A 27,802-nucleotide genomic window follows, 5' to 3' on the forward strand; every position below is an offset into this window, starting at 1 on the left:
CTACATCCACTGCTAATGGCTCATGTGGTTGCTCTGGGAATCCAGAGTAATCTCCCAGTCTTAACTGAGTAGGGCCCTTAATTACATCAGCAAAGTCTCTATTGCCATGCGACCCCTTCACAGTCCCGAGGATGGGGTGAGGGTGCGGCATCTTCTTGAGGGCTGCACCGCATTAAAGTCTGCGCTTTATTGGGGGATAAGATCCCCCAATGGAGGATGCGTGACTTATAACAGGCACTCAGAACATGTCCCCACACTCTTACTATTCCCCCCAACCAAATTAGGTAGACCCTACTCCCTGTTAGAATACAGAGAGATATGGGTATCATTTATCTTTTTTGTGTATTTAACTCAAAATTCTGTCTGTGAGATTCATCCTTTTTGTATGTATCTGTAGACCATCTATTGTCACGGCTTTATCGTATCCCACGGTGTGAATGCACCGCTGTCAGCCTGTGCGTTCGACCGCTGATGAGCAAGCAGTTGGGTGGTTTCCAGGGTGGGCCTCCCATGAATGCAGCCACCGTGAAGGATTCAGCTGGTGTCTTTTGGTGAACACATCTGTGCTTTGCCATTGGATGCAAAGCCAGGAGTGGACTTGCTGGCCATCGTGTGTATGCCCTGTCAGCTCTCCCGGATCCCCCCAGGTAGTTTTCCACATGGGTTGTACTAATTGACACTCCCACCTGCTGTGTGCGGGAGTTCCAGTCGCTCCACAGCCTCACCAACACTGTCATTGGCAGGCTGTCCATTGCCTCCAGGTATGACTTCTAAAAGAAATGTAAGAAAGGCAGGTCAGAAATTGAATCCGTAGCTTTAAAATTTCCTTCCCATTTAACCAATGGAGTCAAAGATAATTAGGGAAAAAACAAATTTCCCTCTTTGTAAATAGGAGTGCTCAGCCTGGGAGCGACTCGGGGGACATTGTTGCCTCCAAGTAGCAGATGGGTTCTGGGGCTGCTGGAGAGGAAACTGGCATCCCCCCCAAAGATGTTTGATGGGGCCCGGAGGCTCCACAGATATGTTTACATTCCAAGCACGGCTTTGTTTCAAAACCTTATGCAGATCCCAGATGCCTTGGCAGTTGGTGCTGAAAAAAATCTGTCAACAAACATGTCAGACACATTTGCAGTGTCAGCCGCCCCCGGAGGCAGAACGGTCCCCAACAGCAGGAGACGTCAAGCCCAGGGATTCTGAGTTTGGGTGATGGCACCAACCTATCCCTGCTGGGGAACCAGCCCAGCTCTCACCTTTTACCTCTCACATCGGGAATGGCCCTACCCCTACATCTCCCAGTGGAGGTCTTGCTGGCTGCCTCTCTCCAGCCATCCCTCCAACCTCTGCTCTCACTTTCTCTGCCTGTGCTGTGTAGACCCTTCCCTGGCACCACTGCACTCAGGGTGCACCCTGAACTCCTCCGCTTCAAATGCAAAGCCCTCCTGCTTTCTTCAGCCTTATTTCTATAGATTTGTTCACTCACTGATTCCTGACTGAATGCCCACCACGTGGACAGGCTGCTCTCGGGGCTGGGGTCGGCCTCTGTCTATGCTGAGACGTTCTGCAGAGGCCTTGGGATTGAGGCCTGGTGAAGGAATGCCCCCTCACAATCTTAGAGAGATGGCAGCCTACTGCTACGGACCAAAGGGGAACTTTTCAGTACGGTACACCTGGGGCAGCAGGCTGGGGACCACAACTATTGGCTGGCATCGTGAGTCGTCTGAATTCCTTGCTGGAGATGCACTCGGGTGGTGGTTATGATATTTCACCTGTCGGGTGGGTTCCTGCCAGGTGGTGGGGCTCCTGAAGCGGGGCCTGTTGCTTTTCAGGGTAAAAGGCTTCAGCCATTTTGCACCACCTTGAAACTCCAACATAATTCATGTGACTGCAAGTAATGAAATCATGTCCCCTGGATCTAATACCCTGTTTCCCCGAAAATACGGCATCCTCCGAAAATAAGACCTACTTACAGGAAAGATAAGACGTCCCCTGAAAATAAGACCTAGCGCATCTTTGGGAACACACCTTAAAATATGACACTGTCTTATTTTCGGGGAAACAGGGTATGTGGATTCCAGTTCCAATTGGTATGTCTCCATGGCCTTCTCGCTCACTACACCGAGTGCAAGCTACACCGTGGTTACTGGGCACTGCGTCTGCAGGGCCACAGTGCAGCGCGCGCCCATAGTATAGCAAGATGAGATGCGTGCCGTCCGCGACCTCAGGCCTCTCTAGCTCCTGTGTCCTCTGTAGGCTTTGCCATCTCACTGCTTCCTAACAAGCACCTGGCAGATGAGGACCCCAAAGCTCAAAGAGGTGAAGTGACTTGCCCAAGGTTGCACAGCCATTTAAATCAAAACGCATTCCTTTCGCATTCCAGCCATTTAAATCAAAACACACTGCCCTTTAAGACTGCCAAGCCCATGGCAAGGATTCTAGAAACCTGTCCTCATTTAATTCCACGACTCCACGTCCCAGATATCTTCTGTTCTTAATGTCACGGTTTGTTGAGCTAGAACACCGCCTCCACATCTTTCCTGGGCCCAGTTAGGCAGTCAAGCTGCCAGTGAGCCCAGCCGTCCCCCTCTGGGAGCCACTTCCCTGCTGCCAGTGATGGAAGCTTACTTCCACCCCATTCTCAGGATGTGCCTGATCTGTTAGGAGCCCCACTAACAGCTCAGAGACAGAAGGAAACACTCCCTACAGGCCCCTACAGCCAAAGCCAAGGTCTCCGGGTGGTGCCACACATTAATATTGTCAGGTGGAGGCTGCCTGGAGTGTCTGGCAGATAATGGCATCTGAAGTCAGTGAGGCGTGGTTCTGTTCCTTCCTGGCTGTGCAACTTGGGGCAAGTTGCTTGACCTCTCTGGTCCTCAGTTTCCCCAACCCTACAAAGAGGAAGTTTAATTTTCCCACTACTTATCCTAAACCCACCTGGGTAATAACTAAGCAGAAAAAATAACAAAGGAATGAATCTGCCACAATCTCTAGTGGCCCAAAGCCAAGTCCTCAAGCTACTAGAAAAATGATCTCTGAGTCATGTCTGTCCTTGGGTTTCCAAGGTGATATCACCATTTGAATTTATACTGAGTGTATTACAGCGATTATGTCTAAAACAGAGAGGTGCCCAAGATGTCCCCAAATCTCAGTCCTATCCTCCCCCTTTCTGGACTAATTTTTAGATACACAGATGAATTGTAAAGACGGTTCACATCCACCTTTCCCCAGGTGCATCTGCCAATACCATCAGCACAGGTTAGCGCTGGGAACTGGCGAACTGCAGGCTTTATTTGGCTGTCACCAGCTTGCCCACTAATGCCATTTGTTGGCATTGCAGAATATAATTCAGGACGCATGCTGCGCTCAGTGCAATATCTCTTTTGTAGCCCAGATTCATTTCCTCATGATCCCAATGCTTATCTCTACTCCAGACGCCTGTATGCCAGGGAGCACCCACCACCAAGTGGATCTGGTCCCACGGGGCCTTAGGCTCCTGGGCAGACTGTACTGTGCCTGTGGCTCATGTCTCTCTATGGTCTGAAGAGTAACTCCCCTCAGCTTCCACCTATATTTCTTGCAGAGCTGAACTTTTCTTAATTCACTGGCTTGACATGTTTTGCCACTAAATCTAATGAATCTCTCTTCTCTAGTACGGTAACTTGTTTTTCTGATCAGTAACAGGTGACCAGGTTATGAGGCTAAGTCAAGTTCCTGCGCTGAGGTACCCGAGATGCACGGAAGCTTTCCGTCCTGGGGCCTCGCTGCTCCACCCTCTCTGGGCACACCTCCTCCTCCTGTGGGGCCAGGAAGCTGTGTGCCCACGACCAGGCCTGGTGCCACTCCACAGAAAGTCATTACTTCCTGGGGTCTTCTTGGCCAGCATCCCATGAGCTAGGAAAGGCAGGAAATGTTATGTTATTTATTGTTTTGTTTTTTTGGAGACGGCATCTTGCTCTATCAGTTTCTGTCCCCCAGGCTAGAGTGCAGTGCCATAGTTACTCCTTTTAAAGATTAAATAGTTGAGGCTTATTAACAGTAAGTGACTTAACCATAGTAGTTCGAAGTCCTAATCTAGCACCTCTGTACTCTCCTAAATGGTCTCTGGAATGAAATACAGTCATACCTTGCTTAACCACAAGGATATGTTCTCGGTGGGCAATCCGATTACACGACCATCATTATGATCTTATGGGACCATCGTCATGTGTGTGGTCCATACTTCACCAAAATGTCCTTACGTGGTGCACATGACTCTGACACGAGCAAATGGACTTTCCTGTGCAGAGATAGAGTGCAGTCGGGGTTTGTTTTTTTTTTGGTGTTTGTTTGTTTGTTTTGTCTTTTGAGACAGAGTCTCACTTCACCCTCGGTAGAGTGCTGTGGCATCACAGCTCACAGCAACCTCCAGTTCTTGGGCTTAGGCAATTCTCTTGCTTCAGCCTCCCAAGTAGGTGGGACTACAGGCGCCTACCACAACACCCAGCTATTTTTTGTTGCAGTTTGACCTGGGCGGGGTTTGAACCCGCCACCCTCGGTATATGGGGCCAACACCTTCCCACTGAGCCACAGATGCCGCCCAAGTGCAATGGTTTTTATAGTAGCGCTCAGTGAATCAGTTAAAGTACGGAGGTGGGAGTACAAACCTTCCTTCCTGACTGGTTATTCATACAAAGAAAAAAGATGTCCATTATAATCTAAGCCTTTCTCTGTTATTGGAACTTTTAAAGGACCATCTTACTAGGTGCGTAACATTACCTTGAGTTAACGTTCAATCAATATTAGGCGCTGAGAGTATTGCTCCTTTTTGTTGTTATAAAGACGGCTACATAATTAAGTTGATAGCCTTTGTCCACATTTAAAATAGTTTATTTAGAGAAGGTCAAGAGATGTGATAGGCAGATCAGAGTATGAAATATGGTGAGAATATGGTGGGGCTCTTAACATCCATCAACAACCGCTTGGTAGTTTTGGTAGTTTTCCTCCCAAGGTTAGATGTTTGTGGTTTGTTTTCCTTGCCTGTCTTTGCTTTAGGGAAAGTGTTTGAGGACATGGCAGCGAGCCTGTCAGGGGAGCCCTGCTGTGTGAGTGGCTAACAACCATCCCAGTGTTTCAGAGCTAGGAGGGGAAAGGTTTAGCTTATAAGGATGTGGGACTGTCCCTAGGCCAGGAGCTGTTTTAGGGTATTTTGGCCAACACTTGAAAGCTCATTAAAGGCTCAGCGCCTGTGGCTCAAGCATCTAAGGTGCCAGCCACATACACCTGAGCTGGTGGGTTCGAATCCAGCCCATGCCTGCTAAACAATAATGATGGCTGCAACCAAAAAATAGCTGGGTGTTGTGGCGGGCGCCTGTAGTCCCAGCTACCTGGGAGGTGGAGGCAGGAGAATCGCTTGAGCCCAGGAGTTGGAAGTTGCTGTGAGCTGTGATGCCATAGCAATCTACTCAGGGCGGCAGGCAATCTACCCAGGGCGACAGCTTGAGGTGCTGTCTCAAAAAAACAAAAAAGAAAGCTCATTAAAATATGCATTCTTTTCTTTTGAAATTTGGAGGCACAGGCTCCTCTGGCCTGGGTTCCTGCCCAGCAGCCACAAAGCAGAACTAGCCCACACTCAGACAAGCCACTTCATCTCTGGCACCATCAGGCACCCCCATTTCCTGAGTGTCAAACAGGAGAGTCCGTTTCGCATTTGCGCACACTTTTGTTTTTTTGGGTTTTTTTTGAGACAGTCTCACTTTATCGCCCTCAGTAGAGTGCTATGGCGTCACACAGCTCGCAGCAACCTCCAGCTTCTGGGCTTAGGTGATTCTCTTGCCTCAGCCTCCCAATTAGCTGGGACTACAGGCGCCCGCCACAACGCCCGGCTATTTTATGTTGCAGTTTGGCCGGGGCTGGGTTTGAACCCACCACCCTCGGCATATGGAGCCGGCACCCTACTCACTGAGCCACAGGCGCCGCCCTCGCTCACACTTTTGATTTCCTTGCAGAGGGAATTATTTCTCTGGACCTCCATCCATCAAAATTTGAAAGAAAAAAAGATTGACACATAGAGAATCTTGTAATTTTCTAACATGGTTATTGCTTACTTAGTCTGCATTGAGTATTTAGCTGTCTCTCCCATCAGACCTCCAATCTAATTAGAAATTCCAGAGCTGCCAGTGCCTCATAAAGCCTTTTTTTCTATGTTATTTCTAAAGGAAAAAAATTAAGGTACAGTTTACATGCAATAAAAGTCACTTTTTTTTTTTTTTGCAGTTTTTGGCCAGGGCTGGGTTTGAACCCGCCACCTCTGGCATATGGGGCTGGTGCCCTACCCCTTTGAGCCACAGGTGCTGCCCAAAGTCACCTTTTTTAGTGTACAATTCTGTGGGTTTCCACAAACACATAGTCCTGTGATCACTGTCGAAATCCAGACACATTTGCATAGTAGTGTTACTCACGGGGACCAACAGGTGGCAGCAACCCACTTGTCCTTGGACAATGGATGGCTATACAGGTGCGGTCTAGCCGTCCGGAGGAATATTATTTAGCCTTAAAGAGAAATGAAATTCTGTCATATACCCAAACTCGGATGAACATTGAGGGCATTATGCTAGGTGAAATAAGCCAGTCCCAAAAACCACTGATTCCCCTTTGACTCAGAATGGTCGCTGTGAGATTCTTCCACAGGGGCTCGTGGGTGGGTGGGTGGTTCCCTTTTCTGGAGAGTTGGCTCCACTGCAGAATGAACTAGTTTGTCTCTCCTTCCCTCGGTGGCGGGATATTCGGGCTGTTTCCAGTTTTTTGGCAAATGAGACCGAAAGCCACCAAGTATGGACTTTCGGTGCATGTCTGTATGGACGTGAGCTTTCATTCGCCTGGATAAAGGCCAAGGGGTGGACGCTGGGTGACCCAGCGGGCACGTTTAACACTGTAAGGAGTCTCCATGCTGCTTCCCAAAGGAGATGCACCACTGGGCCCTCTCACCAGCAGGGAGTTCTAGTGGCTCCACATTCTTAATATAGAGGACACATGTTATTGCCCATTTTTTGTTTGTTTTTTAGCTATTCTGATTTTTTTTTTTTTTTGAGACAGAGTCTCACTATGTCGCCCTGGGTAGAGTGTTGTGGTGTCACAGCTCACAGCAACCTCTAACTCTTGGGCTTAAGCGATTCCCTTGCCTCAGTCTCCCAAGTAGCTGGGACTACAGGCACTCAGCACAACCCCCAGCTATTTTTTTATTTTTTATTTGGTTGTAGTTGTCATTATAGTTTGGCAGGTCCAGGCTATGAACCCACCAGCTCTGATGTATGTGGCTGGCGCCCTAGCCACTGAGCTACAAGTGCCCAGCTTTTTTTTCTTTTCTTTTTTTTGAGACAGTCTCACTTTGTCGCCGTTGGTAGAATGCTGAGGAATCATAGCTCACAGCAAACTCAAATTCTTGGGCTCAAGCGACCCTCTCACCTCAGCCTCCTGAGTAGCTGGGACTACAGGTGCCCGCTACAATGCCTGGCTAGTTTTTAGAGGTGGGGGTCTTGCTCTGGCTCAGGCTGGTCTCGAATTCCTGAGCTCAAGCAATCCACCCAACTTGACCTCCCAGAGTGTGAGCTACTGTGCCCAGCATTCTGATGATTTTTTTAAAGAAAAATTACAGATTCACAGGAAGTTGCCCAAAATAGCACAGAGATGTCCCATGTGAATTTTTCACTCAGTTTCCCCCAATGGCAACAACATCTTGTATAACTGTAATGCAATATCACAGCTACAAAATTGACACTGTCTTAAAAGTCCAGTGTAATCCTAGTGGAATTCTCTAAAATTCCGGGAAACCTGTCATTCTCCACACTCACAGAACACCATCAGCTTGCAGGCCGCTCAGAGCCCACTTGAATACATGGGCTGCGCAAAGACTCACTGGTGTGCAGGGAGCCTGTCAGCCTGAGAAGTCATGGTTTGCCTCTTGGCCTTTTGCAGAGCACATTCATCAACAGACCTGCCCTCGGAATCCTGCCTCCCGAGAACTTTGTGGAGAAGCTCCGGGAGTCCTTGCTATCGGTGAGTTCAGAGGGAACAATCCAGCTGCTGGGGCAGTGCCACTGTCCTCGGGGGTGGGCACCACCAGCTAAGAAAGAAAAAGACCCAGTTCCAGGATGATGAAGGACACAGTGTTGCTACAGGAACCTTGCACTTTGTGCTTACCCTTTCATGAAAAGTATGTTCCTTTTTTGAGACAATCCCACTCTTTTGCCTTGGGTTGAATGCTGTGATGGCATCATACCTCAAACTCTTGAGCTCAGGCAATTGCTCTTGTCTCAGCCTCCCAAGTAGTTGGGACCACAGGTCCTGCCACAACACCTGGCTAGATTTTCTATTTTTAGTAGAGACGGGGTCTCGCTCTTGCTAAGGCTGGTTGTGATCAAGTGATCCACCCGTCTTGGATGGATCCACCCAGAGTGCTAGGATTACAAGCATGAGCCACCATGCCCAGCCATGAAGAGTGTTTTTTATTTTCCTTTTGAAGAAGCAATACTTTGGATATAGGACAAAGGGAACTCAAGGGAAATTAATGTGTCCCATCATGGGGGCTTTGTATATGTTATTCATTCCTCCTTTCCTGACCCCCACTGGCTTTTTGGTTTCAGTTTTTGGCCGTGATGAAAGTCACTGGGAACCTCAGCTTGGAAAAAGTGGGTGTCTTAGGGAGCAGGAATTGTATCACAAGGGACAGAGGGGGCTTTCTGGCCCTTCTTTCCTCTCTGCCAGCCTCAGCAGCTGGGCCTTCCCGAGAGTCTCAACCTCTGGAAAAGCCTGAGTCCACCCTCCCTGTGTAATGTTTCTGGGACATTCCTGGCTACCTCCCACCCTTCCTCTGCATCCCCCGCCTCCAGGGCCCAGGGCTTACCCCTCATGGAGACACATCCTCCTCCTGGGGAAGCAGGAATCTAGATGAGCCTGGACTCACAGCTGCTTCCCTCCTTGTAGGTGGCTCCCAAAGGGATGTCCCAGCTCATCACCATGGCCTGCGGCTCCTGCTCCAATGAAAATGCCTTCAAGACCATCTTCATGTGGTACCGGGTGAGGTTTGGGGCATGAACACACACATGTACACACACACACCCTCTTTTCCCCCTGGCTGGAGTTTTAGACTTCAATGTAACCAGGGTTAAAGTCCAAGGAGGGCCACTCCTAGCTGGGGCTTCCCAAACAGCCCAGTAGTGTACAGGGCAGAGGGCTGAGGCGTTATCCTCAAACTTATTCAGTGCGAACACTCTATTTTTCCTGGCATAAGGTAGGCCATCCCAAAAGATCAGAGTTGTTGGTAATAGAATATTATTTCATCCTATGTATTCAACTATTTGCTTTGTTGCAAGCACAGTTCAGTCCTATGCCTCAGTCCAGACTTGTAATGCCCAGTACCTGATACCGACTCCTGAGAAAGTGTTCTCTCATCCAGACGGAATGTCAGCTGGGGTGGGAAGTCAAAGCCCTGTCCACCTTAGAGCGACCCTGACATTTCATTCTGTTCTGTTTTGTCAGAGCAAGGAAAGGGGGCAAAGGGGCTTCTCCAAAGAGGAGCTGGAGACCTGCATGATTAACCAGGTGAGTGCAGCCGGGCTTCTATCGTATGTGTTTGGGGGGCGCTGACGCTGTCCCTCTCAATTAGGAGAGGTCCCCACACAGCCCCACTCGTGAATCTTTCCCCTGGGTATCAAGGCTGAGTGGAGTGGTCCTCATGGGCTTTCACTGGTTTCCCAGGACAACTGCCTCAATTTGACAGGTCTAAAGAGGCAGTTAATAATCCAAGATACCAACAGGAATGTGTGCACAGGGACACCCCACGGGTGTTTGTAAGATCCACAACCTGAGAAGATGGCAAGCCACCTGTACGTCCAGTGGTTGGGGAAGATTAAGCTAGGGCTCCATGTGGCACCCTAGCAGTTCACAGCAGCTCCAGGGGGCGGCTGTTGGGGGTGAGAGGTAGCAGGGAAAAGACAGTGGGGGGTGGGGGGTTCCAAGCTCCCCTCCCAGATTCAACCAGAGCAGGCTTGTCCTTCTTTGTTTTTTATGTGACATTCATTAAGATTTAGAAGTGCCTGGGCGGCACCTGTGGCTCAAGGAGTAGGGCGCCCGGTCCCATATGCTGCAGGTGGCAGGTTCAAACCCAACCCCAGCCAAAAACCACAAAAAAAAAAAGATTTAGAAGTGTCTACTGCTTAAAAAAAAATAATAATGAAAAGCCGCTGAACTTAATTAACTACCAGTTTCATTCATTGTTTTATCCAATTCCCAAAATTTATCTGCCACTTATTGACAAGTTCCAAATACAATAGAACTCCTATAAGTTGACCACCCAGGGACTATAATAAAGTGGTCAACAGCTGGGTACAGTGGCTCACACCTGTAATCCTAGCACTCTGGAAGGTTTAGGTGGGTGGATTTCCTGAGCTCATAGGTTCTAGACCAGCCTCAGTGAGAGCAAGACTTGTCTTTGAAAATAACCAGGCCTGTGCAGCACCTATGGCTCAGTGAGTAAGGCGCTGGCCCCATATACCGAAGGTGGCAGGTTCGAACCCGGCCCTGGCCAAACTGAAACAAAAAAATAGCCGGTAGCCGGGTATTGTGGTGGGCTCTTGTAGTCCCAGCTACTTGGGAGGCTGAGGCAAGAGAATCGCCTAAGCCCAAGAGCTGGAGGTTGCTGTGAGCTGTGACGCTACGGCACTCTACCGAGGGTGATAAAATGAGACTCTGTCTCTAAAAAAAAAAAAAGAAAAGAAAATAACTAGGCATTGTGGCAGGCGCCTATAGTCACAGCTACTTGGGAGGCTGAGGCAAGAGAATCGCTTGAGTCCAAGAGCTGGAGGTTGCTGTGAGCTGTGTGATGCCACGGCACTCTACCAAGGGCGACAAAATGAGACTCTGCCTCAAAACAAAAAAAAAAAGTCCACATACAGAGGTGGTCAACAGTAGGAAGTAGGCCTACTGTACTGATACGTAAATGTGGTACGTGTCTGGTCTATGAAAATTAGCTCAATGTAAGGAAGTGGTCAATGCAGGGAGGTGGTCAACTATGGAGGTTTTACTGTCATTACAGAGGGTCTCTCTTGGCCTGGACATGTGCTATAATTTTTTTTTTGACACAGAATCTGACTGTATCACCCTCAGTAGAGTGCCATGGTGTCATAGCTCACAGCAACCTCAAACTCTTGGGCTTAAGCGATTCTGGCTATTTTTTGTTATTGTTGTTGTCATTGTTGTTTAGCAGGCCCAGGCCAGGTTCAAACCTGCCAGCCCTGGTATATGTGGCCTAACCACTGTAGCACCAAGCCAGTGCTATAATTTAGTAAAAACCGTGGCATGTAAAGTGTGTGTTGGCTCGGCACATGTAGCACAGTGGTTATGGCATCAGCCACATACACCAAGGCTGCACAAAAAAATAGCCAGATGCTGTGGTGGGCGCCTGTGGTCCCAGCTACTTGGGAGGCTGAGGCAAGAGAATTGCTAGAGCCCAAGAGTTTGAGGTTGCTCTGAGCTGTGATGCCATGGCACTCTACTAAAGGTGACAAAGTAAGACTCTGTCTCAAAAAAAAAAAAAAAAAAGTGTGTGGTCACTCTGCCCTCAACCATTTAAATAAATATTCAGATTGTAATAGATGGACGCCTACTATAACATGTTTTTATATTAACCTACATAAACTTACACTGAGAGCACTTTCTTTTCTAAATCCAACCTTTTTCCTTTCTGTTTTTTTTTTTTTACTGGATCTTACTCCGCTTCTTTCTCTGACATTGCTTTTCTGACTTGATGTCCCTGGACATCCTGTTCCACCAACATTTTAAAATTTCATTCCCCATCATTGCCGTCTGAATTCAAATATATGAAAAGATGTGTATATATTACATGTACAAACAGGAAACAAGGTTAAAATGACAAAAGGTGTTCAGGAGTTGGTGGGAGAGGGTCTTGGAGTTTTTGCAGGGGTCTTACGGACTTGTTGGAGAGCAGCCAGTCTGAGAAAACACTGTACCAACACCGCAGAGACTCAGGGCCGCCTCACTTGCCTCTGTTCTGTCTGAGTCAGCCAGGAACACATTTGTTTTTTTGGCTTTTTCTTTTATTGTTAAATCATAGCTGTGTACATTACTGCAATCAAGGGTACAATGTGCTGGTTTCATATACAATCTGAAATATTCTCATCAAACTGTTCAATGTAGCCTTCATGGCATTTTCTTAGTTATTGTATGTAGATATTTGTATTCTGCATTTAGTAAGTTTAGCCTGTACCCCATTCTAAGATGCACCGTAGGTGTGGCCTCACCCATTACCCTTCCTCCACGCTAACCTCCCCGCTCCTTTCCCCTTCCTTGGCCCTTTCCTCATAGTCTTGTGCTATAGTTGGGTTATAGTCTTCATGTGAAAGCTATAATTTAGCGTCATAGTAGGGCTGAGTACATTGGATAATTTTTCTTCCATTCCTGAGATACTTTGCTAAGAAGAATATGTTCCAGTTCCATCCATGTAAACACGAAAGAGGTAAAGTCTCCATCTTTCCTTAAGGCTGCATAATATTCCATGGTATACATGTACCACAATTTGCTAGTCCATTCGTGGGTTGATGGGCACTTGGGCTTCTTCCATGACTTAGCAATTATGAATTGGGCCACAATAAACATTCTGGTACAGATGTCTTTGTTATATTGTGATTTTTGGTCTTCTGGGTATAAACCTAGTAAAGAAATTATAGGATCGAATGGCAGGTCTATTTTTAGGTCTCTGTGTATTCTCCAAACATCCTTCCGGAAGGAACGTATTAGTGCGCATTCCCACCAGCAGTGTAGAAGTGTGCCCTTTTCTCCACATCCACACCAACATCTCTGGTTTTGGGATTTTGTTATGTGGTCTACTCTTACTGGGGTTAGGTGGTATCTCAAAGTAGTTTTGATTTGCATTTCTCTGATGATTAAGGATGATGAGCTTTTTTTCATGTGTTTGTAGATCGTGCATCTGTCTTCTTTAGAGAAGTTTCTCTTTAAGTCCCTTGTCCACCCTGAGATGGAGTAATGTGTTCTTTTCTTGCTAATACGTTTGAGTTCTCTGTGGATTCTGGTTATTACACCTTTATCAGAGGTATAACCCGCAAATATTTTCTCTCATTCTGAGGCTGTCTGCTTGTTTTATTTACTATGTTCTTGACTGTGCAGAAGCTTTTTAGTTTGATCAGGTCCCAATAGTGTATTTTTGATACTGCTTCAATTGCCTGGGGAGTCCTCCTCATAAAATATTCACCCAGTCTGATTCCTTCAAGAGTTTTCTCTGCACTTTCTTCAAGTATTTTTATAGTTTTGAAACTTAAGTTTAAATCTTTTATCCAGTGAGAGTCTATCTTAGTTAACGGTGAAAGGTGTGGGTCCAGTTTCAATCTTCTACAGGTCGCCAGCCAGTTCACCCAGCACCATTTGTTAAATAGGGAATCTTTTCCCCACTGAATGTTTTTAATTGGCTTGTCAAAGATCAAATAACGGTAAGTAGCTGGATTCATCTCTTGGTTCTCTATTCTGTTCCAGACATCTACTTCTCTGTGTTTGTGCTAATACCATGCTGTTTTGATCACTATCGATTTATAGTACAGTCTCAGGTCTGGTAGCGTGATTCCTCCTGCTGTGTTTTTATTGCTGAGTAGTGTTTTGGCTATTCGAGGTTATTTCTGATTCCATATAAAACGAAGTATTATTTTTTCAAGATCTTTAAAATATGACAATGGAGCTTTAATAGGAATTGCTTTAAAATTATATATTGCTTTGGGTAGCATAGACATTTTAACAATGTTGATTCTTCCCAGCCATGAGCATGGTATGTTTTTCCATTTGTTAACATCTTCAGCTATTTCTTTACTTAAAGTTTCATAGTTCTCTTTGTAGCAATCTTTCACGTCCTTTGTTAGGTATACTCCCAAATATTTCCTTTTCTTTGGCACTACTGTGAAAGGAATAGAATCCTTGACTGTTTTTCAGCTTGGTTATTATTGGTATATATAAAGGCTACAGATTTATGGGTGTTGATTTTGTAGCCTGAGACATTGCTGTATTCCTTGATCACTTCTAAAAGTTTTGTAGTATAGAATCCCTAGTGTTTTCCAGATATACAATCATATCATCTGCAAAGAGTGAAAGTTTGATCTCTTCTGACCCTATGTGGATACCCTTGATCACCTTTTCTTCCCTGATTGCAATGGCTAAAACTTCCATTACAATGTTAAAGAGCAATGGAGACAATGGGCAACCTTGCCTGGTTCCTAATCTAAGTGGAAATGATTTCAATTTAACTCCATTCAATACAATATTGGCTGTGGGTTTGCTGTAGATGGAGTCTATTGGTTTAAGAAATGTCCTTTCTATACCAATTTTCTTAAGTGTTCTGATCATGAAGGGATGCTGGATATTATCAAAAGCTTTTTCTGCATCAATTGAAAGAATCATATGGTCCTTATTTTTTAGTTTGTTTATGTGCTGAATTACATTTATAGATTTACATATATTGAACCAGCCTTGAGACCCTGGGATAAATCCCACTTGGTCGTGGTGTATAATTTTTTTGATGTGTTGTTGGATTCTGTTGTTAGGATCTTATTGAGTATTTCAGCATCAATATTCACTAGTGATACTGGTCTATAATTTTCTTTTCTTGTTGGGTCTTTCCCTGGTTTGGGGATCAAGGTGATGTTTGCTTCATAGAATGTGTTGGGTAATATTCCTTCTTTTTCTTTTTTTTTTTTTTTGGCCGGGGCAGGGTTTGAACCCGCCACCTCCGGCATATGGGACCGGCGCCCTACTGCTTGAGCCACAGGCGCCACCCGCTTCTTTTTCTATATTGGAAGAGGTTTAGTAATATAGGTACTAGTTCTTCTTTAAAGGTTTGGTAGAATTCTGATGTAAAGCCATCTGGTCCTGGGCTTTTCTTTTTAGGGAGATTTTGTATAGTTGATGCTATTTCAGAACTTGATATAGGCCTGTTCAACATTTCTACTTCGTTCTGGCTAAGTCTTGGTAGGTGGCGTACTTCCAGGTATTGGTCGATTTCTTTCAGATTTTCATATTTCTGAGAGTAAAGTTTCTTGTAGTATTCGTTAAGGATTTTTTGGATTTCTGAGGGGTCTGTTGTTATTTCATCGTTACCATTTCTGATTGATGAAATTAGAAATTTTACTCTTTTTTTCCTGGTTAGGTTGGCCAAAGGTTTATCTATTTTATTTATCTTTTAAAAAAACCAACTTTTGGATTTATTGATTTGTTGTATAATTCTTTTGTTTTCAATTTCATTTAATTCTGCTCTGATTTTGGTTATTTCTTTTCTTCTGCGGGGTTTGGGGTTGGAGTGTTCTTCCTTCTCCAGTTGCTTGAGATGTCCCATTAAGTTATCAACTTCCTCTCTTTCCGTTTTCTTGAGGAAAGCTTGCAGTGCTATAAATTTCCCTCTTAGGACTGCCTTTGCATTATCCCAGAGGTTCTGGTAATTCATGTCTTGATTGTTGTTTTGTTCCAAAAATTTGGTGATTTCCTTCTTAATCTCATCTATAACCCATCTATCCTTCAGCATAAGGTTGTTTAGCTTCCATGTTCTTGTACGGGTATGCAGGTTCCTGTTGTTATTGAGTTCGACTTTTATTCCATGATGGTCTGAGAAGATGCAAGGAATAATATCTATTTTTTTGAATTTGCTGAGGTTAAATTTGTGGCCTAGGATGTGGTCGATTTTGGAGTATGTTCCGTGGGCTGATGAGAAGAATGTGTATTCAGTTTTGTTGGGATGAAATGTCCTGTAGATGTCTGTTAAGTCCAGACGTTGAATAGTTAAGTTTAAATCTAAAATTTCTTTGCTGAGCTTCTTTTTGGAGGATCTATCCAGCACTGCTAAAGGGGTATTAAAATCTCCAACTACTATGGAACTGGAGGAAATCAAGTTGCTCATGTCTGTTAGAGTTTCTCTTATAAATTGAGGTGCGTTCTGATTGGGTGAATGAATATTAATAATTGAAATCTCATCATATTGAGTATTACCTTTAACAAATATGAAGTGTCCATCCTTATCCTTCCTTATTTCAGTTGGTTTAAAGCCTATTGCGTCTGTGAATAGAATTGTAACATCTGCTTTTTTCTGCTTTCCATTTGCCTGGAGTATAGATGACCATCCCTTCACCTTGAGTCTATATTTGTCTTTTAATGTAAGATGTGATTCTTGTATGCAGCAGATATCTGGCTTGAGTTTTTGTATCCAGTCAGCCAACCTGTGCCTCTTTAGAGGACAATTTAAACCATTCACATTAATTGAGAATATTGATAAGCCTTTTGAGAGTCCAGTGGACATTTTTAATCCTTTTGCAACTGTGGAAGTTGAAATTTGATCAAAATTTTCTGGGTGAGTTTACTTTTGTGGTGGAGGATTACACTGGTCTTTATGGAGGACAGGTCTGAGAATATCCTAGAGAGCTGGTTTAGTTATGGCAAATTTATTCAACATGTGAAGAACACATGTATTCCAGGAACACACTTGGATTCTCTTACTGAGTGAGCATCAGAAAACAATGCAAGGAGTGGCAGCATGGGGCCCTTCCCTGCCATCCTCTCTGACACAGCAGACCTCTCTAAAGGCCGGGGCATTTCCTATGAGGTGTCTGCTCAGCTTAGCCCCTTGCTTGTCTCAGGGTATCCCTGGGAGGTATCTGGCCCACCCAAGACTGTAGCCAGCTGGGTGGGGAGGAGCTTGAAGAGCTTATAGAACAGGGGTAGAAAACTCAGAAGCCTTGGCTCGGCACCTGTAGCACAGTGGTTACAGCACCAGCCACATACACTGAACGGCGCCAGTCACATACACTGAAGTTGGCGGGGTTCGAACCTGGCCCGGGGCAGTCTAACCAACAATGACAACTACAACAAAAAAATAGCCGGGCGTTGTGGCGGGTGCCCTGTAGTCCCAGCTACTTGGGAGGCTGAAGCAAGAAAGTCGCTTAAGCCCAAGAATTTGAGGTTGTGAGCTGTGATACCCACGGCACTCTACCCAGGGCAAAATTGTGAAACTCTGTCTCAAAAAAAAGGAAAGAAAACTCAGAAGCTCCCAGCCAGCTGGGCAAGGACAGGAAGAAGAAAGGCAGGCAGTGCCAGAAGTTCAGATATTTATGTGAGATCTCTTGTTGTTTTTTTTTTTTTGAGACAGAGTTTCACTCTATTGCCCTTGGTAGAGTGCTGTGGCATCACAGCTCACAGCAAACTCCAGCTCTTGGGTTTAGGTGATTTTCTTGCCTCAGCCTCCCAAGTAGCTGGGACTACAGGTGCCCACTACAATGCATGGCTATTTTTTTGTTGTAGTTTGGCTGGGGCTGGGTTTGAACCTGCCACCCTCAGTATATGGGGCCAGCGCCATACTCACTGAGCCACAGGCAATGCCCCAGATCTCTTGATTTTAAGTTTGCCAACAATTTATTTAAATTTTTTTTTTAAGAATTGGGCAAAATAAAACATTTGTGAGATGAATATAAACCACAGGGGTCCAAGTCATAGCACCTGCCTGAGAAGAACTCCTGGTTCCTCTGGCAGACTCCTCTGTCCGCTAGGTTTGCAGGGCAACAGTACGGCTCCGCCATCCCTACCACTGTGACTGATGACTCGTACTTCTTGGTTCCAGGCCCCTGGGTGCCCTGACTACAGCATCCTCTCCTTCATGGGCGGATTCCACGGCAGGACCATGGGTAAGGAGGGACCGAGGCATTTAGAGGGATAATAACAGCAGCCGTCATAGCCACAGCTGTCTTTGATCTGGCGTTGGCAGAGTGTAGATTATTATTCCCACGTTGTAGATGTGGAAGTCAAGGCTCAGGAAGGAAAAGAACTTCCTAGGGCCATTCAGTGCCGGAGTTGGGATTTGAGCTCTTGACTCAGTCTTCAAAGCCCACGCTACATCTGTGACAACTCGCAAGCGAACACATATACAAGCACACATGAAAATTAAGGGTTCACGGGTTCCCCTTCAGCTTCAGGATGGTATTAAGAACTGGCATTCCGCAGGCTCCGGGCCTCTCTGGGCTTTGTAAGCCTTGAGCTGAAATGCCTTCATCTCCTTTCCAAACACTGCCCAGCCTGCTCCTCCAAGCCAAGCATCTGCTTTTTTGTTTTGCTGGACTCAGGTTGCCTAGCGACCACGCACTCCAAAGCCATTCACAAGATCGACATCCCTTCCTTCGACTGGCCCATTGCACCCTTCCCACGGCTGAAATATCCTCTGGAAGAGTTTGTGAAAGAAAACCAACAGGAAGAAGCCCGCTGCCTGGAAGAGGTAACACCAGACCTTCCAGGTCCTCCACACACAGCCTCCCCTTTCTCTTGCCACCCCAAGACTTAGCCCAGGAAAAGAGGACCAGATGAAGGGTTTATCTGAGGGCCTGTGTGGTGCTCCCTGTGGGGGGAGATAGGGACAGGAAAACAAGTGTCCCAAATAGTCCCCATATTGGGAAAGGTAGTAAGACACATTGTTACTGGCACCTAGCATTCATCACCCCACTCGGGTATCAATTTCTCTATCACTCACATTCCTTTGGGGGCAAGCTTCAGTAACTCTAAAATAAGAGAAAATAGATTTATTGAAAGAACATAAGATATCTCATAGGAAAAAAAATAGTTCCCGGGATTCTCCGGCACACTGGTTTTGTCTTTTCCCAAGTCCTAAGGCTTCTCTGGGTTGCCCTGAGGGTTGTGCTGGAAAAAATTAAGGACATGCAGCTTCCTGTCACTCCAGGGTTCCACTTCAACCACACAACCCCTCCTTCACCTTTCCATGTATTGGGGTTCCATGGAAGATGGAACGCCCAGCTATTTTTAGAGACAAGGTCTTGCTCTGGCTCAGGCTGGTCTTGAACCTATGAGCTCAGGCAGTCCACCTGCCTCAGCCTCCCAGAGCGCTAGGATTACAGGCGTGACCCACTGTGCCTGGCCAAGTAGTCAAATTTTTTAAAAAATAAAAAGAAATACCTGAAATTAATTTAAGTAGCATTTTTATTGAACCCAATATATCCAAAATATGATCTCCATAAATACGAAATTACTGTTTTTTAATTTTTTTTTCTTTTTCAGGCAGAGTCTTACTCTGTTGCCCTGTTTAGAGTGCCATGGCATCATAGCTCAAACTCCTGGGCTCAAATGATTCTCCTGCCTCAGCCTCCCAAGTAGCTGGGACTACAGGCACACTCACAATTACTAATTTTTCTGTTTTTAATAGAGATGGGGGTCTCACTCTTGGTTGGCTGGTATCAAATTTCTGAACTCAAGGGATCCTCCCGCCTTGACCTCTCAGAATTCTAAGATTACAGGCAGGAGCCACTGCACCTGGCCTATTTCTAAATTATTGATGAGATCTTTTACATCTTTATTTTTGTATTCAGTCTCCGAACTACTGTGTGCGTTTCACACTACCAGCATGGCTCAATTGGGACCCACTGCATTCCAAGTGCTCAGAGCCATGTGTGGTTCACGGCAGCAGTATTAGGGAGTACAGGGCATTAGGAGAGACAGCTTTGAACAAATAGGGGAGAAAGTAACCACTAAGTACCAAGGATGCTCTGAAAGAAATGTGTCTTAGAGCTGCGGTGAGGTGACTGGTAGAGACCAAGGCCAAAACACCATCATCCAAACAGAAGACCTTTTCTTAGTTGTGCATAATAAGGAAAGATTTCACTTGTTAGGCTACCTAGGAGTATGCTCTGGAGATGAATGAATAATTAGTAAACTTTTATAATAATGATATATCACAATTACTAATGATGAATAATTAGTAAACTATTATAATAATGATATATCACAATTACTAATGATGAATAATTAGTAAACTATTATAGTAATTACTACCCTTTCATTATCTAAAAAATGGAACCTACTTTAAAACAAGAGTTCAAGAACTATAACAACTTAGGCACAACCAGATGCCTTGTAAATTTACTACCTTGTCACTGTTAATAGCTGAATCTTTAAAAATCAACTTCAGTGTATAATTTACGTACCCTCAAATGCAGCTATTTAAGTATCCAGTTCAGTAAGTTTTGAAAAATAAGTACACCATACCTGCCAAGGTTGTCTTATCACCTCAGAAATTTGCCTCTGGCTAATCTGAGGTGTCAGTGCACCCCTACCCTACCCCAGCCCCACTCTATGCAACACCACTTATTGGATTTCTGTCACGACAGGTGAGTTTTGTAACAGTTGTTTTTATGTTTTGGAGGCAGAGTCTTACTCTGTCGTTCCGGGTAAAGTGTCATGGCTAAGATTACAGGCAGGAGCCACCGCACCTGTTGCTCACAGCAACTTCAAACTCCTGGGCTCAAGCAATCCTCCTGCCTCAGGAGGATTACGGTAGCTGAGACTACAGGTGCCTGCCACCAAACCTGGCTAGTTTTTCTCTTTTTTATAGAGATGGGTCTCTCACTCTTGCTCAGGCTGGTCTCAATCTCCTGAGCTCAAGCAATCTTGAGCCTCAGCCTTCCAGGAGGCTGGGATTACAGGCGCGAGCCACTGCGCCTACCTCTAACTGTTTTTTAGATGAGGATATATCTCAAGATTCTGTCCAATAGGGACTCTGATGCCAATAATAACATATAACAATAGCAATAATAATAATACAGTACTGGTAACAGTAATAGTAGCAGCCACCATCTTGCGTATGCTGGACACTATGCTATAAGCCTATTATCTCATTCAGCCCTCTCCACAACCCTATAAGGTAGAATCCGTCAGTGTGCCCGTGTTATAGATCAGCAAAGTGAGGAGTGAGGCTTCTGTGACCCTGTAAGGTTGAATCTGTCAGTGTGCCCATGTTACAGATCAGCAAAGTGAGGAGTGAGGCTTCTGGAGGCCAAATAACCTGCTTTATGAATTGTTTGTATCCCCACAGATGCTAGCGTCCATGCCATTAGGATACATTTCCATCCACATGTGGCTTCCAACAGATGCCTCACTCATCACAGAAGTGATGCCCACCTCAGCATCACCACTTGGGGAAGCTGAGGTGGGAGGATCACTTGAGGCCAGGGGTTTGAGACCAGTCTGGATAACATGGTGAGCTCGGTCTCTACAAAAAGTCTTAAAAAACTAAGCAGGCCCATGGGTTTGCGGCTGCAGTGAGCTACAATTGTACCACTGCACTCCATCCTGGGCAATTAAGCATGAGCATCTTTAAAAAAAAAAATGAAATGACAAAAAACCCCACAGTTTCAGTAACACTTCAAGATGCCCACCTACAGATACTTCAAGAGGTCAAGAGCATCTGCAAGCAATTATCTCCTCTTCCCCTTTGGAATGCAGGTGGAAGATCTAATTGTGAAGTATCGGAAGAAGAAAAAGACGGTGGCCGGGATCATCGTGGAGCCCATCCAGTCAGAGGGAGGAGACAACCACGCATCGGACGACTTCTTCCACAAGCTGCGAGACATTGCCAGGAAGGTCAGTGGTCTGGGCCAAGGGCATACAGGGCCACGGGGGCTCAGGGTTGGTCCCTGAGCAAAGGGTTAGCTCCACTTCTGCTCTGGAGCCCTTGTTCACTTGCAGATGTACAGAGGCTCGCAGCATCACAGGCGGGGAGGTTGGGGATTCTTCCCTACGATATTTTTTCCTCCACCCTTTATTGGTACATAATAACTGTACGAGTTTATGGGGTGCGTGTGGTGTTGTGACACAAGCACACAGTGTGTGATGATCCAGCCATGGTAGCTGGGATGTCCATCGCCTCAAACAGTCATCATTTCTTTGTGATGGAGAACTTTCCAAATCTACTCTTCTAGCTATTTTGAAATATATATTTTGGGGACCTATAGTCACCTGATTGTGCTACTAAACATCAGATCTTATTCTTTTCATCTAGCTGTATTTTTGTATACATTAACCAACCCCTTTCTATCCTCCTCTGCCCCTTCTGTCCCCAGTTTCTGGTAACCACCATTCTAATCTCTATCTCCATAAGATCAATTTTTTTTAGCTCCTATATATGCGTGAGAACATGTGACATTTGTCTTTATGTGCCTGGCTTATTTCACTTAACATAATGTCCTCCAGTGCCACCCACATTGTTGCAAATGACAGGATTTCATTCTTCTTTTTTATAGCCAAACAGTATTCTGTTATGTATATATACATTTTATTTTCTTTATTCATTCATCTGTTGATGGGCTTAGGTTGATGCCATATCTTGCCTATTGTGAATAGCCCTGCAATAAATATCGGGGTACAGCTTTCTCTCTGACATACTGATTTCCATTATTTTGGATATAATCTTATGGCAAAATCATCCTCCAACTCCCATGTTAGTGTGGCATTTTCCCAATCGGGAGATTCTTGGGAAGCCTTCTGCCACCCTCTTTGTCTTTCTAGAAACTCCATGTCGGGTGGCGCCTGTGGCTCAAGGAGTAGAGCGCCAGTCCCATATGCCAGAGGTGGCAGGTTCAAACCTAGCCCTGGCCAAAAACCACACACACACACACAAAAAATAGAAACTCCATGTCATCCTTCAGCCCAGTGTTATCCATAGTCAACTAAACTGGGATACAAAAATGAATAAATTTTATGTTAATCTTATGTGTTTATTTTAATGTATTTTGCATATATAACTAGCACATCAAACTAGTTAAGTTTGCAGATAAAACGTGCAGAACATGAGTTGACTTAACTGCAAACACAGAGCCAGGACTAGCCCAGGTGATGAGCAGGTAGTGGCAGCTGAAGTGGGAAACCGTCTGGGCCCCACTGTTGGGCACATTTCTTTCTGACAAGGTCAAGACCCAGGACTGGGGCCAGATGAAGTACTGCTCTGCTCTAGTGCAGGGAGTAGTTGATGTTCTGGGTTTTTTTTTTTCCAGCTTACCAGTTTTTGGAAACACTCAGAGCTCTGACTGGAGGTGCTCTGCTTAAGGGTTTTGTTTTGTTTTGCCATAACCCAAAAACTTGGGGCTGGCTTGCAGTTCAGAAACCAAGCAGGATGTGGCTGGACTCGGGGTTTGGCAGTTGGTGGGCTGGGGCTGGGGGTTCATGGGGCTTGCCAGCCTCCTGCGGGTGTTTATTTCTCCCCTCTCTCCATCTGCAGCATGGCTGTGCCTTCTTGGTGGATGAGGTCCAGACTGGGGGGGGCTGTACTGGCAAGTTCTGGGCTCATGAGCACTGGGGCTTGGACGACCCAGCAGATGTGATGACCTTCAGCAAGAAGATGATGACCGGCGGCTTCTTCCACAAGGAAGAGTTAAGGCCCAACGCCGTAAGTTGTGGGGCTTTCCTCCACATCCAAGGCATGAAGGGCATGTCCCTTTCTCACAAATGAGGAAGTGGGTGCACACCTAATGTGTCACTGAGGTTTCCTAAGGCGTGTTCTTATCAATTTAATCAGCCCATGGTAAGTACCCCAGCTCCCTCCACAAGGCCAGCTCTGCAGCAGCCAGCCCTTTCCTGTCTCTGTGCACACACAGTAACATTGTGGGTGCCAAGGACTGGGCATTTGCTTTCTGCCTCACCCAGGCCTAAGTACTTCTCTAAGTACTCATAATCCTCCCAACAGTCTTAACTGGGGGGGAAAAAGAAAACAAACTCTATTTTACTAATGAGGAATCAGATTAAATAAGTTGTTCAAGGTCATGAAGCCTTCAAGTGACAAAGCCAAGCCCATGCCCTTAACCACTACACTGTCAACTGCCCTGCTTACACACAGATCCACAAATACACAGGTACACACAGCCATCAAGGGCCAAAGATCCCTCTTCCCACCTTTTCTACAGGTAGTTTCTACCCTCAAGGTGGCCCCATGGTCCAAAATGGCTATTGGAGCTCCAGCTATCACATCTCAATTTTATCCTGGAGGATTTCTTACCTGTAGAAAGGACAAGTGGACCCCTTCTCATCATTAGCAGCCTTTCTAACAAATCTTACATGACACTTCCATTTTCAATACTAAGCGCTCGTCACATGGCCATTCCTACCCATGAGGGAAGCTAGGCAGGGTGTTTTAGTTGGCCACACTTGCCATCCTGAATCATTCATAGAGGGCAGAGTGGGTGAGCTTTGATGGTCAGACTGCTAGGGATTCAGTCCCAACACCAAAGAGCTCTGTCTGCCCTCGGGTGATCAGGTAGCTTCATCCTGTGTCAAATGAAGATCGTAGTTAGAGGGCCAGCTGTCTCAGCTTCCCCAGGACTGAGGGATTTCCCAGACAGAGCACAGGACCATTTGGTCTCCCTAATAGCAATGCCTCCTACAGGGCTGTTGCTGTTAGAAGAATACCATGAGATGTGTCCTCCTCCTACCTAGCCCTTGGTGGCTGCTCACTGGGTTAGTGTCTCTCCTCTTCAAGAGGAGAAGGCCTGTCCAAGAAGAGCGGTCCCTTCAGGGTATGCCTTCCTGTGAACCCTCCCAACACCCCTTCCTCATTCTAGCCATACCGGATCTTCAACACCTGGCTGGGGGACCCATCCAAGAACCTACTGCTGGCCGAGGTCATCAATGTCATCAAGAGGGAAGACCTGCTGAGTAACGCGGCGCATGCCGGGAAGGCCCTGCTCACAGGGCTGCTGGACCTCCAGGTACCCCCCCACCTGGGAAGGCCCTGCTCACAGGGCTGCTGGACCTCCAGGTATCCTCCCCACCTGGGAAGGCCCTGCTCACAGGGCTGCTGGACCTCCAGGTACTCCCCCCGGGAAGGCCCTGCTCACAGGGCTGCTGGACCTCCAGGTACCACCCCGGCCCAGCACCCCAGGGGCTCCCACCTCACAATGGCTCCCCACAGCCCCCAGGGCAAGCTTTGTGCCCTTCAGGGTGGCATCGCACTTGGTATTCCAGCAATTCTGGATGTGCTGTGCCCTCTATAGAGAATGCCTTCCCCTCCCTCCACCCCAATTTCATTCCCAGTTCCTGAACTGCTGCTTATCTTTTGGTGTCAAGTTCAGACATTCCTCCTTTGAGAAGCCCCCCAAACCCTCTCCCTTTTCCTCTTCCTAGTGCGTCAGTTAGCTTGTCTCCCCCATTGCAGGCCCGGTACCCCCAGTTCATCAGCAGAGTGAGAGGCAGAGGCACCTTTTGCTCCTTCGACACTCCAGATGAGTCCATACGTAATAAGCTCATCTTAATGGCCAGAAACAAAGGTGAGGGGCTGGGAATGGATGCTGACCCGCATTATCATCCAACATCACCTGCTGTGCATGAAAAATAGTGCCAGGTCCTGCAGGGTCGGGGGCAGGTAGCACATGGGCCTAAAAATAGCCTGAATGGTTTTTCTCAAAAGAAGAAAAAGTTCATGTAATGTCTTTAACCATGATGATTCAACAAGCATTCACGGAGTTTTAAGTACACTGGGAGAGTCACAGTGCTGAAAAGATCAATGGGCCCCTTCCTCCAGAAAGTCTGAATTCTAGTGGGAAGAGGCACCATTAAGTCCAGAATTCCATAATCCATTGTGATCATGAGTCCCAGGAAGGAGAAGAGACAGAGCAAATAGCTGGGGAGAGTTCGGAGGCCAGGAAATCACAGAAGGCTTCCTTGGGGAAGTAGCGTTTTATTTTATTTATTTATTTATTATTTATTTATTTTTTTTGGAGACAGATTCTCACTTTGTCACCCTTGATAGAGTGCTGTGGCATCACAGCTCACAGCAACCTCCAACTCTTGGGCTCAAGTGATTCTCTTGCCTCAGCCTCCCGAGTAGCTGGGACTTCAGGTGCTTGCCACAACATCCGGCTATTTTTTAGAAACAAGGCCTTGCTCTAGCTCATGCTGGTCTTGAACCTGTGAGCTCAGGCAATCCTCCCGCCTCCACCTCCCAAGTGCTGGGATTATGGGTGTGAGCCACCTTGCCAGGCCTGGAGGTGGTGTTTTAGCTTAAGTAAAGGAACAGAGATTGGCCAGGTAAAGGTGAAGAACATTCCGGGCAGAGGGAAGGGCTTATGCAATTACCTGAGGCAGGGTAGAGCTTATGGAGGTGGAGGGAAGGAGAGAATGGAGGGTGGGGGGGGCAAACCGATGGGAGGGATTGAAGGTGGGGGAGGGAAGGCCTGGCTCACATCATGGTGGGCTGTGAGTCGTGCCCCATACTCTAGACATACCTAGGAGGTATGGACAGCCACTGAAGGATCATGAGTGGGAGGGACACTGCTGTGAGATCACAGAACCTATTATGTGTCAAGCATCGCGTCAGGTCTTTTTCTTTCTTGTACCACCTTACAGAACCCTTGGGGTGCCCCTGGAAGGACAGGATAATTAGACTCAGAGATCCAGATAAACTAGAGAAGGACAATGCCCCACTGTAAAGGGGGGAAGTCACCCTTTAAAACAAGCAGGGACTGACCCTCTTCAGTGACAGCTCGGCCCCTCCCACTTGCTTCTGACTTAATCTGTGCTTTTGTGATTTGTTTACCCATTTTCTTACCCCCCTGCTGCCATGAGTTTCTGCAAGGCAAGGAATTTATCTCAGGATTTTTCTACCACCACACCTAGCTCAGGGGAATCAGAGCAGACAAAGTTAGGGAGGGGAAGAGAAAAGGAAGAGATTGGGCGGCGCCTGTGGCTCAGTCGGTAAGGCACTGGCCCCATATACCGAGGGTGGCAGGTTCAAACCCAGCCCCGGCCAAACTGCAACCAAAAAATAGCCGGGTGTTGTGGCGGGCGCCTGTAGTCCCAGCTACTCGGGAGGCTGAGGCAAGAGAATCGCTTAAGCCCAGGAGTTGGAGGTTGCTGTGAGCTGTGTGAGGCCACAGCACTCTACCGAGGGCCATAAAGTGAGACTCTGTCTCTACAAAACAAAAAAAAAAAAAAAAAGAAAAGGAAGAGATTGACAGAATGTAGGTGGGAAGGAAATGAAGGCTAGAAGGGCAGAGGGAAAGGGGGGGGTGTAGGATGGATGAGTGTACCGGTGGGCATCACTGCCCGAGAGCCCAGTCTAACCTCCCTCCTGTCTCTTCTTTCAGGTGTGGTGTTGGGGGGCTGCGGCGACAAATCCATTCGTTTCCGACCCACATTGGTCTTCAGGGATCACCATGCTCACCTGTTCCTCAATATTTTCAGTGACATCTTAGCAGACTTCAAGTAAAGAAGCCATTTCCGCTGCACTCTGAGAAAGCCCTGATCTCAACAGTTGTCAAATTGATTAGTTTGCCTAATTCATGTTTTCACTTAAAATTGAGTCAGAGGTGACTATATAAGCTGAAGGGTTATTTGTGAGAAGGGAATGTTTTTGGTGGTTTGGGAAAGAAGAGGGGACGGGAGGGCTAGTTTTGATTTTCCTCCCTGCAGAACTAACGGTGCACATTGGTTTATGCCCAGAAATTCTGCCTGAGCCCTGGACATAGTTCTTGGGAAGGCCCATGGGGATTGTGGCCATATTTCTGCCCACCCTTGACTGACCCAATAATGTTTTTGAAAGCCAGTCAAGGGAGTTACATCTGCTCCTGGGACTGGTGGCTGGAACTTCCACATTCCAGCCCATCTCAAGTGCCATATTCAGTAATCAGGATGCCCTATGCAAGTGAACACCTCCTCACCTGCACCCCCAAACTCCACAGCTCTAAGCACACCCTCAGCACACTTCAGCAAGGGACTGGACAGATCCTAGAAGGCAGAAAAGTGGGGACATGAGAGTAGGGCAAGGACCACCTGGTCTCCTGAAGACTAGGACCACTCCTCTCAGAGCACTTGGGAGTTCCTCGATCTGTCAATTCTGTCCTTGGTGGGGCTTACTCTCAGAGGATCTCCGGGTGGTTATCACTGTTGGTTCTCACTCGACATCCTTCATGCCCCGAACTCTATCCTCCCTGGTAAATGTTAGCCTAGA

At 46.4% G+C, this 27,802-nt stretch overlaps 1 protein-coding gene across 1 annotated transcript in view; it reads left to right on the forward strand.

Moving 5' to 3' along the window:
• The window catches only part of ABAT (4-aminobutyrate aminotransferase), an 87,329-nt gene extending 60,164 nt beyond the window's left edge, over positions 1 to 27,165 (forward strand). Inside the window, exons 7-16 of the mRNA XM_053557339.1 lie at positions 7,948 to 8,028; positions 8,956 to 9,048; positions 9,511 to 9,573; positions 17,648 to 17,711; positions 18,147 to 18,295; positions 21,310 to 21,447; positions 23,081 to 23,248; positions 24,417 to 24,563; positions 25,010 to 25,121; positions 26,940 to 27,165. Of these exons, the coding sequence (XP_053413314.1) occupies positions 7,948 to 8,028; positions 8,956 to 9,048; positions 9,511 to 9,573; positions 17,648 to 17,711; positions 18,147 to 18,295; positions 21,310 to 21,447; positions 23,081 to 23,248; positions 24,417 to 24,563; positions 25,010 to 25,121; positions 26,940 to 27,061 (1,137 nt within the window). The 3' untranslated portion in view covers positions 27,062 to 27,165. The remainder of the gene's footprint in view (positions 1 to 7,947; positions 8,029 to 8,955; positions 9,049 to 9,510; positions 9,574 to 17,647; positions 17,712 to 18,146; positions 18,296 to 21,309; positions 21,448 to 23,080; positions 23,249 to 24,416; positions 24,564 to 25,009; positions 25,122 to 26,939) is intronic.
• Positions 27,166 to 27,802: the final 637 nt, after the last annotated feature.

This window comes from Nycticebus coucang, chromosome 12, assembly GCF_027406575.1.
Source record: "Nycticebus coucang isolate mNycCou1 chromosome 12, mNycCou1.pri, whole genome shotgun sequence".
In the NCBI taxonomy this organism is placed as follows: Eukaryota; Metazoa; Chordata; class Mammalia; order Primates; family Lorisidae; genus Nycticebus; species Nycticebus coucang.